Source organism: Manis pentadactyla, chromosome 2, assembly GCF_030020395.1.
Source record: "Manis pentadactyla isolate mManPen7 chromosome 2, mManPen7.hap1, whole genome shotgun sequence".
NCBI classification, from domain to species: Eukaryota; Metazoa; Chordata; class Mammalia; order Pholidota; family Manidae; genus Manis; species Manis pentadactyla.
Genome location: NC_080020.1, coordinates 172,218,120 through 172,230,314, shown reverse-complemented (window position 1 = coordinate 172,230,314; position 12,195 = coordinate 172,218,120). Strand labels below are relative to the sequence as shown.

General features: G+C 43.3%; 1 protein-coding gene across 6 annotated transcripts in view; it reads left to right on the top strand.

Annotated features, from left to right (window-relative positions):
• The first annotated feature begins 3,593 nt into the window (after positions 1-3,593).
• Positions 3,594-12,195, top strand: part of LOC118923091 (serine/arginine repetitive matrix protein 1-like) — a 123,915-nt gene continuing 115,313 nt past the window's right edge. For 4 of the 6 annotated variants that reach the window (XM_057497062.1, XM_057497057.1, XM_057497058.1 and 1 more), the window contains exon 1: positions 3,594-4,309. In XM_057497062.1, coding sequence (XP_057353045.1) covers positions 3,621-4,309 — 689 coding nt within the window. In that variant the 5' untranslated portion in view covers positions 3,594-3,620. The remainder of the gene's footprint in view (positions 4,310-12,195) is intronic. The other 2 variants (XM_057497060.1, XM_057497061.1) reach the window with 1 other exon arrangement.

The following is a 12,195-nucleotide window of genomic DNA, read 5'->3' as shown; positions in this document are numbered from 1 at the left end:
AGAACTTTATTTATCACTCATATAAATTTCAGCATAGGTCATCCCCGTTACTATACTATACTACCCTGACACTATGCTGTAGTCATGTGATTCTATGCCTTAGTACAGTATACTACAGGTATCATACCTATTAACCATCACATGGTCCCAGCTAGCTCTGAAATTGGAGCTTGGGCTTAAGTGTGGGTGTGATAATGTTGTTCAAATACTTAAAAGCCTCCACTCAACAACCTATTTCCTTAACATACACAATACTCCCACACATACATTGGCACCTGTCATTCAGAATGCTTTGGATGACATGTCAACTCAGCCTTAAGATGCACAGGAAATGTTGTGATTCTTAGCTCAAAGATAAACTAGATAAGCACTTCTGCAAAAGTAAAGAACAGGGATGGATCATCCCCCTGGAAATCCTTAACTGAGTAATTTTAACTCTTGTGCCTAATGGTGATGACAATAACAGTTTTAAAATGGTAGCATCCAATCTCAGATGGCCCTGACATTCAGCTAAGAGTGGGCTTTAGCATGTCCGTGTGCTAGATTCCCTGCTAAATGCAGCTCTGGGCTGTGCCAGGGTGCATGATCTAAGTCCAATCTCTCAGCAATGGCCAAGGTCTTTCTGGTTCAGCTGCCTCTATGGAAGTTCAAGTGCTGAGATTAAAACAGGTGACCTCCCCCACGGGGTCCACATGCACCAGTTCATGGCAGTGTGGATGGACTGAGATAAAACAAGTGGTCAGATGTCCACCAGCAAGCTAGGGAAGATTAAGAGACATATATAATCTCTCTTTCCAAATGCCTGCATATGCTCAAACACAGTATGATCATGAAAAGGAATATAAAACCATCAGCTTCTGGGGCTCCTCCTTGCTGCCAGTATCTCTTCTCCAATCATGCTTAGAAAAATGTCCCACGATGCTGGGGTTTCTTCTCAGTCCTACCTGACAAGGTCCAAGAGACCTCCTCTCAGTCCCTGTACATACTTTCTTATCCTGGGCTTCCTTCTTGGTAAAACCTCTGTGGAGTCCAGCACCTTTGTTAATAAGTCCTGCCTTAGTCTTTGGGGTAACTGACAAATGTGTCTGAGGATAGAGGGTCTGGGGGGAACAGGGTCACATCGAAAAGCATCTTGTCATCTTCCTTTTTTGTCAGAGAGAAAATTAACAGCTTTGGGAGCTGGAGCCCTTGAGAATGGAGTTATCCATGGAGGAGAGGAGAAAGTGTTTTTAAACTCTTAGTTCCAGGAAGATGGGAAGCACTGTGGTGGATAATGGAGACTTCCAGAGAATCTAAATCCAAACAATTTTGTTAGGTAATTCAAAAGGCTTTATTTGTCCTCTTGGGGGAAAAGGGGATGTGAGAATCTTTTTTTTTTTTGCATTGACATACGCGCACACATAAGAAATAACATTTCTGATCTTTGGAGAATCTCTTCTGAATGAAGCAATAAAGCTGTGATGTTGGCAGAAAATTAGGAATTGACCCAATTTCCAGTCATGTGCATTTTTGAGCTCTGCTGTAGTGTTTTTTAATTTTATTGCTTTGCAGCCAAAGAGTATTATGGATCCTTTGGAATGTGTTGTTTCTTAGGCCACATATAGTTTATATATGCTTGATGAATATTAAATACAAGTAATTAGTATTTATGAAATAGTCACAATTTAAAAATATGCAATAAATATATCATTTTGTAAAAACCATATATTATAAAATACAGCTTTTATAAATATATGAATATATCACAATTTATATATATTATAAAATGTGTATATATAATTTTATGAAAACTAAATATGTACATAAGTTTCTATAAATATATAAAACATTTTATAATGGTATACATATTAATAAACTATTTATTACAATTTAATATAAGATATTATAAGTATTTAAATTTTATATAAATATTGTGCATGTGAAAGGAACTAAGGTTTTCCCTTGAGTGTAGTTCTCTATACACGTAAGAGCCCCAGATTTTAAATTTGTATCATTTAGATCATGTATTCCTTGGCCTAAATATTATCTGCTTGATTTATCAATCGCTAAGAGTCATGTTCAAAGTTCCAAGCACGGATATGGATGTACTAGCTATTGGCGTGAGTCACTGTTTTATGTCTGTTTCTCTTTATAGCCTGTTTAGTTTATTTTAAAATATAACAGGCTTATCTTTACGTTGTTGCTTTTTTTCCACTGAATTTTATCAGATTTTAAGGTCAGGTGGCTAAAGATTGTGACACAGTATGCAGAACAGGTAATATTAGTTCCCTGGGGCTTTTGTAACAAAGTACAGCAGTGAGTGGCTTGAAGAGCTCATATTTACGGTCCCATGGTTTTGGAGGCTAAGTCCAGATGGAGTTGTCAGCAGGACTTCCTCCTCCTGAGGCTGAGAGTCTCTTCCTGACCTCTCTCCCAGCTTCTGCAGTGCTTGCCAGCAATCTTGGATTGATATTCCTTGGCCTGTAGAAGCAACACCTTGATCTTCATCCATACCTGCTATTCTCCTTGGGGGCAAATTTCCATTTTTATAAGGACACCAGTCATGCTGGATGAAAAACCCACCCATTTACTCTGGGAAGACCACACCTTAACTAATTCCATCTGCAACAACTGTATCTCCAAGAAGGTCACGTTCTGAGGTACTGGGAGTTAGGACTTCAACATATGATTTTTTTTGGTGGGAGGCCACAAGTCAACCCAAACAGATGGTGTGGGGAAAATGGAAGTTTCTATGGCCAGGATCCTCACCTGACCCTGAACTACTTGAGGATGTAATTGGCCTACTGCTAGGCTACAGCTTCCTCACCCATAGGCAATGAGCTGTTATTGACTGAGCCACTATGTATGGAGCTCTGCCCAGAGCTCTGGGAAGAGGCAGAGATGGAAGTGGGTTACCGACCTGCAGACTGCTGGATGCAGAAGTGATTCTAGTGCTTGGCCTACCTCCAGGGGAATAAAGCCGGGTATAAACCCTTGTACCCCAAGAATGTTCTGTTGTCAGTTCTCAGTCTCACAGAATCCATATTGAACTTGCCCAGGGCTGAAACCCTCAGGCAAGAGAGGTGGCTAGGTAATTTCTCTTTCCTTTCTTTCAAATACATAGAGTTGATGTTGGTAAAAACAGCAAAGACTATTGGGGAGGAAAGTTGTGTTGTCAGAAGGATCGGTTCAAATCCTAGCCATGCTAATTGAAATTCCCCTTGTGTCTTAAGCACTCTGCCCCTTCCATCTGTCCTTTGTCGAAGAGTTCTTCTCTTAGACAGCTTTTGGGAAGATGAGATGAGATACAGGACATACAGAGCACACCACCAGGTTGGACAAACCGAAGAAAGTCAATAAACGCTAGCTCCTTCTTCCTTTCTTGCATGTTAAAAAACTTAAAACTTTAAAATAATAAATAGGTAATCAGCTAGCCAGCCAGATGAATGAATGATGATTGGGTGAATGGTGTTGGGCACTGATCTTGGTCTCCAAGAAAAGAATCACGCAAACGGTTTCCTCAGTTGTAATGTCCACAACTTCATTGCATGAACCCGAGAGGACTTTTCACACGAGGCTGTCAGAAGCAGAGGGGTGGTGGCTTCCATACTGGGGATTGGAACTGACGGCCCTCGCGGCCAATGAGCGAGCGGCGCCGTGGAGCAGGCAGCCATTGGGCGCGCGCGCAAGTGCGGAGGATGCGTAGTAGCTATAGGCGGCGCCGCCGCCGTATTCAAGAGTCAGTAGCTTCGCGAGCGCCATCGGTAGAGGAATCTCCCGCGGCTCCTTCCGTGCTGCGGTCCGGCAGCCCAGTCTCGGCGCCTCCGGTCCGCCGCTCCGTCCGCGCAGCGGGCACGGCGGAGCCCAGATGGTGGACCCGCGCTGTGCTCGGCTGCGCCTTCCTCCCGCCGCGCAGGCGCCGGCGGCACCGACCTTGCCCCCCGGCCTCGGATCTCCTCGCGCCCGCTGGGCTCCCGGCGCCGCAATCGCCGCTTCGCGCCTCTCCCGCGGCGGGCGGAGGACGGCATTCGGCTCGGACTTGGAGCCGCCGCCGCGGCCGGACCTGCGCCCGTCCAGCTCGGCCGCTTCCAGCCTGGCGCCGTCGGGCGGCGCGACCGGGACCGCCGCCGCCGCCGCGGGGCAGCCGTGAAGGAGCAGCTCGTCCGCCGCAGCGCGTGGGGCAGCCTGTCTCCCGCCGACAGCATCTCCGCAAGGCCGCCGAGAGCCCAGCCGGGAAGCGGCTCCCGCCACCGCGGAGCTGCGGCGGAGCGTCCAGAGCAAGCCCCGCTTCAGGGGTGAAGAAGACAGCGACGGCTCTGCGGGTCGGAAGGTACGTGGCCGTGCGGCGCGGCGGGAACCTCTGCCTCCGCCTGCGGGCGCGGTGGAGCCGTTGAGGAGGCGGACGTGCGAGGGCACGGCGGGCACTGCGTGGCCTGCGGGGCCGGGAGGCGGCCGACGCGGGTGGGGCCTCGCTGGGCCCGCCGGGGGCCGCCGACCTGCCGCCGGCGCTCGGGACGGGGCCGCAGGCGGAGGGGCCGGGGGCCGCGCAGGCGGGGAGGCCGGCGGGCGTCTTGCCGTGTGTGGAGTTTTTCGACGGCGGCCTCGAGGGCGAGGGCCGGGCGAGCTGAGGGTCAGGCGGGACCCGCGGCGGGGCGGCGGGGGAGAGGCCGCCGGAGGCAACGCCTTCAGGATTTAAAGTTTTTTCATGTGGTACCTGTCGTACTTTAAATTTGGGATTACCGATTCAATTTCCCGCCTGGTCATTGGTCTGTTCAGATTTTGTTTCTTCCTGGGTCAGCCTTGGAAGGTTGCATTTTTCTAGAAAGTTGACGATTTCTTCTAGGTTCTCCACTTTGTTACCATATAATTTTATATAGTATTCTTTTATAATTCTTCATATTTCTGTGGTGTCAGTAGTGGTTTTTCCTTTCTCATTTCTGATTCTGTTCATGTGCATAGACTCTCTTTTTTTATTGGTAAGTCTGGCTAGGGGTTTATCTGTTTTGTTTATTTTCTCGAAGAAGCAGCTCCTGCTTTCATTGATTCTCTCTATTGTTTTATTCTTCTCGATTTTATTTATTTCTGCTCTAATCTTTATTATGTCCCTCCTTCTACTGACTTTGGGCCTCATTTGTTCTTCTTTTTCTAGTTTAGTTAATTGTGAGTTTAGACTGTTCATATGGAATTGTTGTTCTTTCCTGAGGTAGGCCTGTGTTGCAATTTACTTCCCTCTTAGCACCGCCTTCGCTGCATCCCACAGATTTTTTTGAGTTGTTGAATTATTGTTGTCATTTGTTTCCATGTATTGCTTGATCTCTGTTTTTATTTGGTCATTGATCCACTGGTTACTTAGGAGCATGTTGTTAAGCCTCCATGTGATTGTAGGCCATTTCGTCATCTGTGTGTAATTTATTTCTAGTTTCATACCCTTGTGGTCTGAGAAGCTGGTTGGTACAATTTCAATCTTTTTGAATTTACTGAGGCTCTTTTTGTGGCCTAGCATATGATCTATTCTTGAAAATGTTCCGTGTGCACTTGAGAAGATTATGTATTCTGCTGCTTTTGAGTGGACAGTTCTGTAGATGTCTGTAAGGTCCATCTGTTCTAATGTGTTGTTCAATGCCTCTGTCTCCTTACTTATTTTCTGTCTGGTTGATCTGTTCTTTGGAGTGAGTGGAGTGTTGAAGTCTCCTAAAATGAATGCATTGCATTCTATTTCCCCTTTTAATTCTGTTAGTATTTGTTTCACATATGTAGGTGCTCCTGTGTTGGGTGCATAGATATTTATAATGGTTATATTCTCTTGTTAGATTAACCCCTTTATCATTATGTAATGTCCATCTTTGTCTCTTGTGACTTTCTTTGTTTTAAAGTCTATTTTGTCTGATACAAGTACTGCAACACCTGCTTTTTTCTCCCTATTAGTTGCATGAAATATCTTTTTCTATCCCTTCACTTTTAGTCTGTATGTCTTTGGGTTTGAAGTGAGTCTCTTGTAGGCAGCATATAGATGGGTCTTGTTTTTTTATCCATTCAGTGACTCAATGTCTTTTGATCGGTGCATTCAGACCATTTACATTTAGGGTGATTATCAATACGTATGTACTTATTGCCATTGCAGGCTTTAGATTCGTGGTTACCAAAGGTTAAAGGGTACCTTCCTTACTAAGAATCTAACAACTCACTTAAGTGTGCTATTACAAACACAATCTAAAGGTTTTTTTTTTTCCCTCCTCCTTCTTTATATATTAGGTATGGTATGATATTCTGTACTCTTTGTCTATCCCTTTTTTATTACCTCTGGTGAAAGCTACTTAACATTAGGAACACTTCCATCTATAGCAATCCCCCCAAAATACACTGTAGAGATGGTTGGTGGGAGCTAAATTCTCTCAGCTTTTGCTTATCTGGAAATTGTTTAATCCCTTCTTCAAATTTAAATGATAATCTTTTTTTATTTTTATTTTTTATTAAGTTATAATTTTTTTTGTATGATTAATCTACAGTTACATGAGCAACATTATGTTTACTAGACTCCCCCCATCATCAAGTCCCCACCACATACCCCATTACAGTCACTATCCATCAGCTTAGTAAGATGCTATAGAATCACTACTTGTCTTCTCTGTGTTGTACAGCCCTCCCCATGCCCCCTGTCCCTACATTCTGGCTGCTAATAGTGATGCCCCTTTTTTTCCCGCTAACCCTCCCTTCCCACACCCATCCTCCCCAGTCCCTTTCCGTTTGGTAACTGTTAGTCCATTCTTGGGTTCTGTGAGTCTGCTGCTCTTTTATTCCTTCAGTTTTTTTTTCTTTGTTCTTATACTCCACAGATGAGTGAAATCATATGATACTTGTGTTTTTCCACCTGACTTATTTCACTGAGCATAATGCCCTCTAGCTCCATCCATGTTGTTGCAAATGGTAAGATTTGTTTTCTTCTTATGGCTGAATAATACTGCATTGTGTATATGTACCACATCTTCTTTATCCATTCATCTACTTATGGACACTTAGGTTACTTCCATTTATTGGCTGTTGTAAATAGTGCTGCGATAGTCTTTTTGAAACTGGGCTGCTGCATTCTTAGGGTAAATTCCTAGGAGTGGAATTCCTGGGTCAAATGGTATTTCTATTTTGAGCTTTATGAAGAACCTCCATACTGCTTTCCACAGTGGTTGAAGTAATTTACATTCCCACCAGCAGTGTAGGAGGGTTCCCCTTTCTCCACATCCTCACCAACATTTGTTGTTGTTTGTCTTTTGAATGGTGGTCATCCTTACTGGTGTGAGGTGATATCTCATTGTGGTTTTAATTTGCATTTCCCTGATGATTAGCTATGTGGAACATCTTTTCATGTACCTATTAGCCATCTGAATTTCTTTGGAGAAGTGTCTGTTCAGATCCTGTGCCCATTTTTTAATTGGATTATTTGCTTTTTGTTGTGGTGCATGATTTCTTTATATATTTTGGATGTCAACCCTTCATCGGATCTGTCATTTATGAATATATTCTCCCATACTGTAGGTTGCCTTTTTGTTCTGTTGATGGTGGTCTTTGCTGTACATAAGCTTTTCAGCTTGATATAGTCCCACTTGTTCATTTTTGCTTTTGTTTCCCTTGCCTGGAGATATATGTTCATGAAGAAGTTGCTTATGTTTATGTCCAAGAGATTTTTGCCTGTGTTTTTTTCCAAGAGTTTTATGGTTTCATAACTTACATTCAGGTCTTCGATCCATTTCGAATTTACTTCTGTGTATGGGGTTAGACAATAATACAATTCATGCTCTTACATGTAGCTGTCCAGTTTGGCCAACACCAAATGTTGAAGAGGCTGTCATTTCCCCATTGCATATCTATGGCTCCTTTATTGTATATTAATTGACTGTATATGTTTGGGTTAGTATCTGGACTGTCTATTCTGTTCCACTGGTCTATGTTTCTGTTCTTGTGCCAGTACCAAATTGTCTTGATTACTGTGGCTTTGTAGTAGATCTTGAAGTTGGTAAGCGAGATCCCCCTTACTTTATTCTTCCTTCTCAGGATTGCTTTGGCTATTTGGGGTCTTTTGTGGTTCATATGAATTTTAGAACTGTTTGTTCCAGTTCGTTGAAGAATGCTGTTGGTATTTTGATAGGGATTACATTGAATCTTTAGGTTGCTTTAGGTAGGATGGCCATTTTGACAATATTAATTCTTCCTAGCCAAGAGCATGGGATGAGTTTCCATTTGTTAGTGTCCTCTTTAATTTCTCTTAAGATTGTCTTGTAGTTTTCACCTTTTCAACAGCTTGTGTTGGCAAAACTGGACAGCTACATGTAAGAGAATGAAACTGGATCATTGTCTAACCCCATACACATTTTTACTTTTTTGAGGAACCTCCATACTATTTCGCCATATAGGTCTTTCATTTCCTTGGTTAGTTTTATTCCTTGGTATTTTATTCCTTTTGATGCAATTGTGAATGGAATTGTTTTCCTGATTTCTCTTTCTACTAGTTCATCATTAGTGTATAGGAAAGCAACAGATTTCTGTGTATTAATTTTGTATCCTGCAACTTTGCTAAATTGAGAATTAGTTCTAGTAATTTTGGAGTGGAGTCTTTAGGGATTTTTATGTACAATATCATGTCATCTGCAAATAGTGACAGTTTGACTTCCTCTTTACCAATCTGGATGCCTTGTCTGTCTTTGTTTTGTCTGATTGCCGTGGCTAGGACCTCCAGCACTATGTTGACTAACAGCGGGGAGAGTGGGCATCCTTGTCTTGTTCCAGATATTAGGTGAAAAGCTTTCAGCTTCTCGCTGTTAAGTATGATGTTGGCTGTGGGCTTGTCATATATGGCCTTTATTATGTTGATATACTTGCCCTCTGTACCCATTCTGTTGAGAGTTTTTATCATGAATGGATGTTGAATTTTGCCAAATGCTTTTTCAGCATCTATGGAGATGATCGTGTGGTTTTTGTCCTTCTTTTTGTTGATGTGGTGCATGATGTTGATTGTTTGCAGATGGAGTTTTGAATGTTGTACCATCCTTGCATCCCTGAGATGAATCCCACTTGATCATGGTGTATGATCCTCTTGATGTATTTTTGAATTCAGTTTTCTAATATTTTGTTGAGTATTTTTGCATCTATCTTCATCAGTGATATTGGTCTGTAATTTTCTTTTTTGGTGGTGTCTTTGCCTGGTTTTGGTATTAGAGTAATGCTGGTTTCATAGAATGAGTTTGGAAGTATTCCCTCCTCTTGTATTTTTTAGAAAACTTTAAGGAGAATGGGTATTATGTCTTCTCTATATGTCTGATGAAATTCAGCGGTGAATCTGTCTGGCCCGGAAGTTTTGTTCTTGGGTAGTTTTTTGATTACCGATTCAATTTCATTGCTGGTAATTGGTCTGTTCACATTTTCTGTTTCTTTCTTGGTCAGTCTTGGAAGGTTGTATTTTTCTAGGAAGTTGTCCATTTCTTCTTGATTATCCAGTTTGTTAGCATATAGATTTTCATGGTCTTCTCTAATAATTCTTTGTATTTCTGTGGGGTCCATCGTGATTTTTCTTTTCTCATTTCTGATTCTGTTTGTATGAGTAGATTTTCTTTTTCTCTTAATAAGTCTGGCTAGAGGTTTATCTATTTTATTTTCTCAAGGATCCATCTCTTGGTTTCATTGATTTTTTTCTATTGTTAATTCTTCTCAATTTTATTTATTTCTTCTCTGATCTTTATTATGTCCCTCCTTCTGCTGACTTTGGGCCACATTTGTTAAATGATAATCTTGCCGGATAAAGTATTCTTGGTTGGAGGCCCTTCTGCTTCATTGCATTAAATATATCATGGCACTCCTTTCTGGCCTGTAAGGTTTCTGCTGAGAAGTTTGATGTTGATAGCCTGATGGATTTTCCTTTGTATGTGATCTTATTTCTCTCTCTGCCTGCTTTTAATAGTCTGTCCTTATCCTTGATCATTGCCATTTTAGTTATCGTATGTCTTGGTGTTGTCCTCCTTGGGTCCCTTGTGTTCGGAGATCTGTGCACCTCCATGGCCTCAGACTATCTCCTTCCCCAGATTGGGGAAGTTTTCAGCAATTACTTCCTCAAAGACACTTTTTATTCCTTTTTCTCTCTCATCTTCTGGTACCCCTATAATACGAATATTGTTCCATTTGGATTGGTCACACAGTTCTCTCAATATTCTTTCATTCATAGAGATCCTTTTTTCTCTCTGTGCCTCAGCTTCTTTGTATTCCTATTCCCTAGTTTCTATTTCATTTATTGTCTCCACTGAATCTAACCTGCTTTTAATACCTTCCATTGTGCTGTTCAATGATTGGATCTCCATCCTAAATTTGTTCCTGAGTTCTTGAATATTTTTTTGTACATCCATGAGCATGTTTATGATTTTTATTTAAATAGAAATCTCTTTCAGGAAAATATATTAATTCAGTCCTTTCTCCGGTGTTGAGATTTTGCTTTGAATCAGGTTCCTTTGACGTTTCAAATTTGTATATGCCACCCTCTAGTGCCCAGAAGCTCTACTCTCTGGAGATGCTCAATCCCTGGTGTGATGTCAGGGGTCACAGGGGAGTGGTGCTGGTGCCCTGTTCCATGAGGTGTCCGCTCTGTTCTCGAGGTGTATGCAGTCCAGTGTAGCCCTCCTTGCTGTTCCTATTTCAGGACTAGTTGTATTAATTATATTTTCATATTATCTGTGGTTTTAGTAGGAGGTCTCTGTCTCACATCTCATGCCGCCATCTTTAATCCAATCCCACGTTCACCCATATTATCAAGTCTCCCCTCTCCCCATTGCAGTCAGTGGCCATCAGTGTAGTAAGATGCCACAGATTCACTATTTTCCAAGAAGTAAGATTCTTAACTTACTCTTTAGCAAACGGACAATAACTCAGCCCACCTTGGGGGCTGGGCAGGTGGCCTTGTTTGATATGCTCCCTGACCAAGATGCCAGTATCCCAGGGAGAAATCACAGCAGTAAATTTCTTGTGTTAACTTTAAATATTCAGGGACCCCTTAACAAGTCCACACCGTTAAGCCTGTATCCAGTTCCCAAAAATCCTCAACTGCCTATAAAACTCACAGCTACGGGCACTCTTGTCCCCTCCTGGCATGTGCCAGAAGCTCTGTCCTCTCACTGTATCTCTCAGTGAAAGCATCTCCCTGACTCTCCTAACTTGGGTGTTTGCTTATAAGTTTATTCTTGGACTCTGCAAACAAGATCCCCGGCATCATCTTTGGGGGCTTGTCCGGGATAACTTCGGAGGTGAGTATAGGCATCTGAGCCTGCCTTTTCTTTCTCTGTTCTTATAGAAGGAAGCCGTCTGTGGCACACAACATCGGGCACTCGTCAGCCACTTAAATGGGACTAGCCCGGCTGCCGATCTCAAAGTCTCGAGCAACAGTTTCCCCTGTGTCTCCCTCAGTGGATCCCCCAGCTTCCTTGGGAGCCGGGAAATTCAGCTGAGTGGAGGCCAGAATTCCATTTCAGAGGCTTCTCCTCAGATGCAAGGGACTGAGGAAAGCCGTGGGCACCTGCGAGAGTCTAGGCTGAGGTTGCACTTCAGCGGCTTCTCAAAGGCCCGCGTGTCTGGAATCAGACCCCAGCAGACCGACTGGGTATCCATGAGGAGTGTCTCTCTTTGTCTGTCTGACTTCCAGCCTGCTTCTCCAGGCTGCCCCAGCTTCTGGGTGAGGCAAGGGTGCTCTTTACTTCCTTTACTCGCTCAATGTGTGCCTCTAACTTCGTCAGTGTCATGGACCCTGATGCTCATCACCGCAAGGTAGGAGATCCATGCTTCACTCTTATTCCTGACTAAATGCTGTACTTTTTTTATCTCAGAAAATGTGTCTGGGCGCCTGTTAGCCACTTAAAAGACGCTTAGCATCAGCTGCCAGTCTGAAGTCTCAGGTGAAAAGTTTCCCAGTGTCTGCTGCTCCTTGATCCCCTGCCTCCAGATGGACGGGAATGTCGGGGAGTGGCTGTGCTGAGCTCCTGCTTTCCTCTTGTAAGCTGTGGACTGGAGGGCAGACTGGACTGGTAGACAGTGGTCCTTGGATCTCAGCTCCGGCCGATGGATCTGATGGCTCTGAGTGAACCTCTGGCTAGGCTGCTGCCTATGGGAGAGTCGCAAATGACCCCTGACCTCTTGTCTCACAGATCAGATTTCTTACAGTGGGTGACTAGCAGGATGATTCCCAGGCAGTGG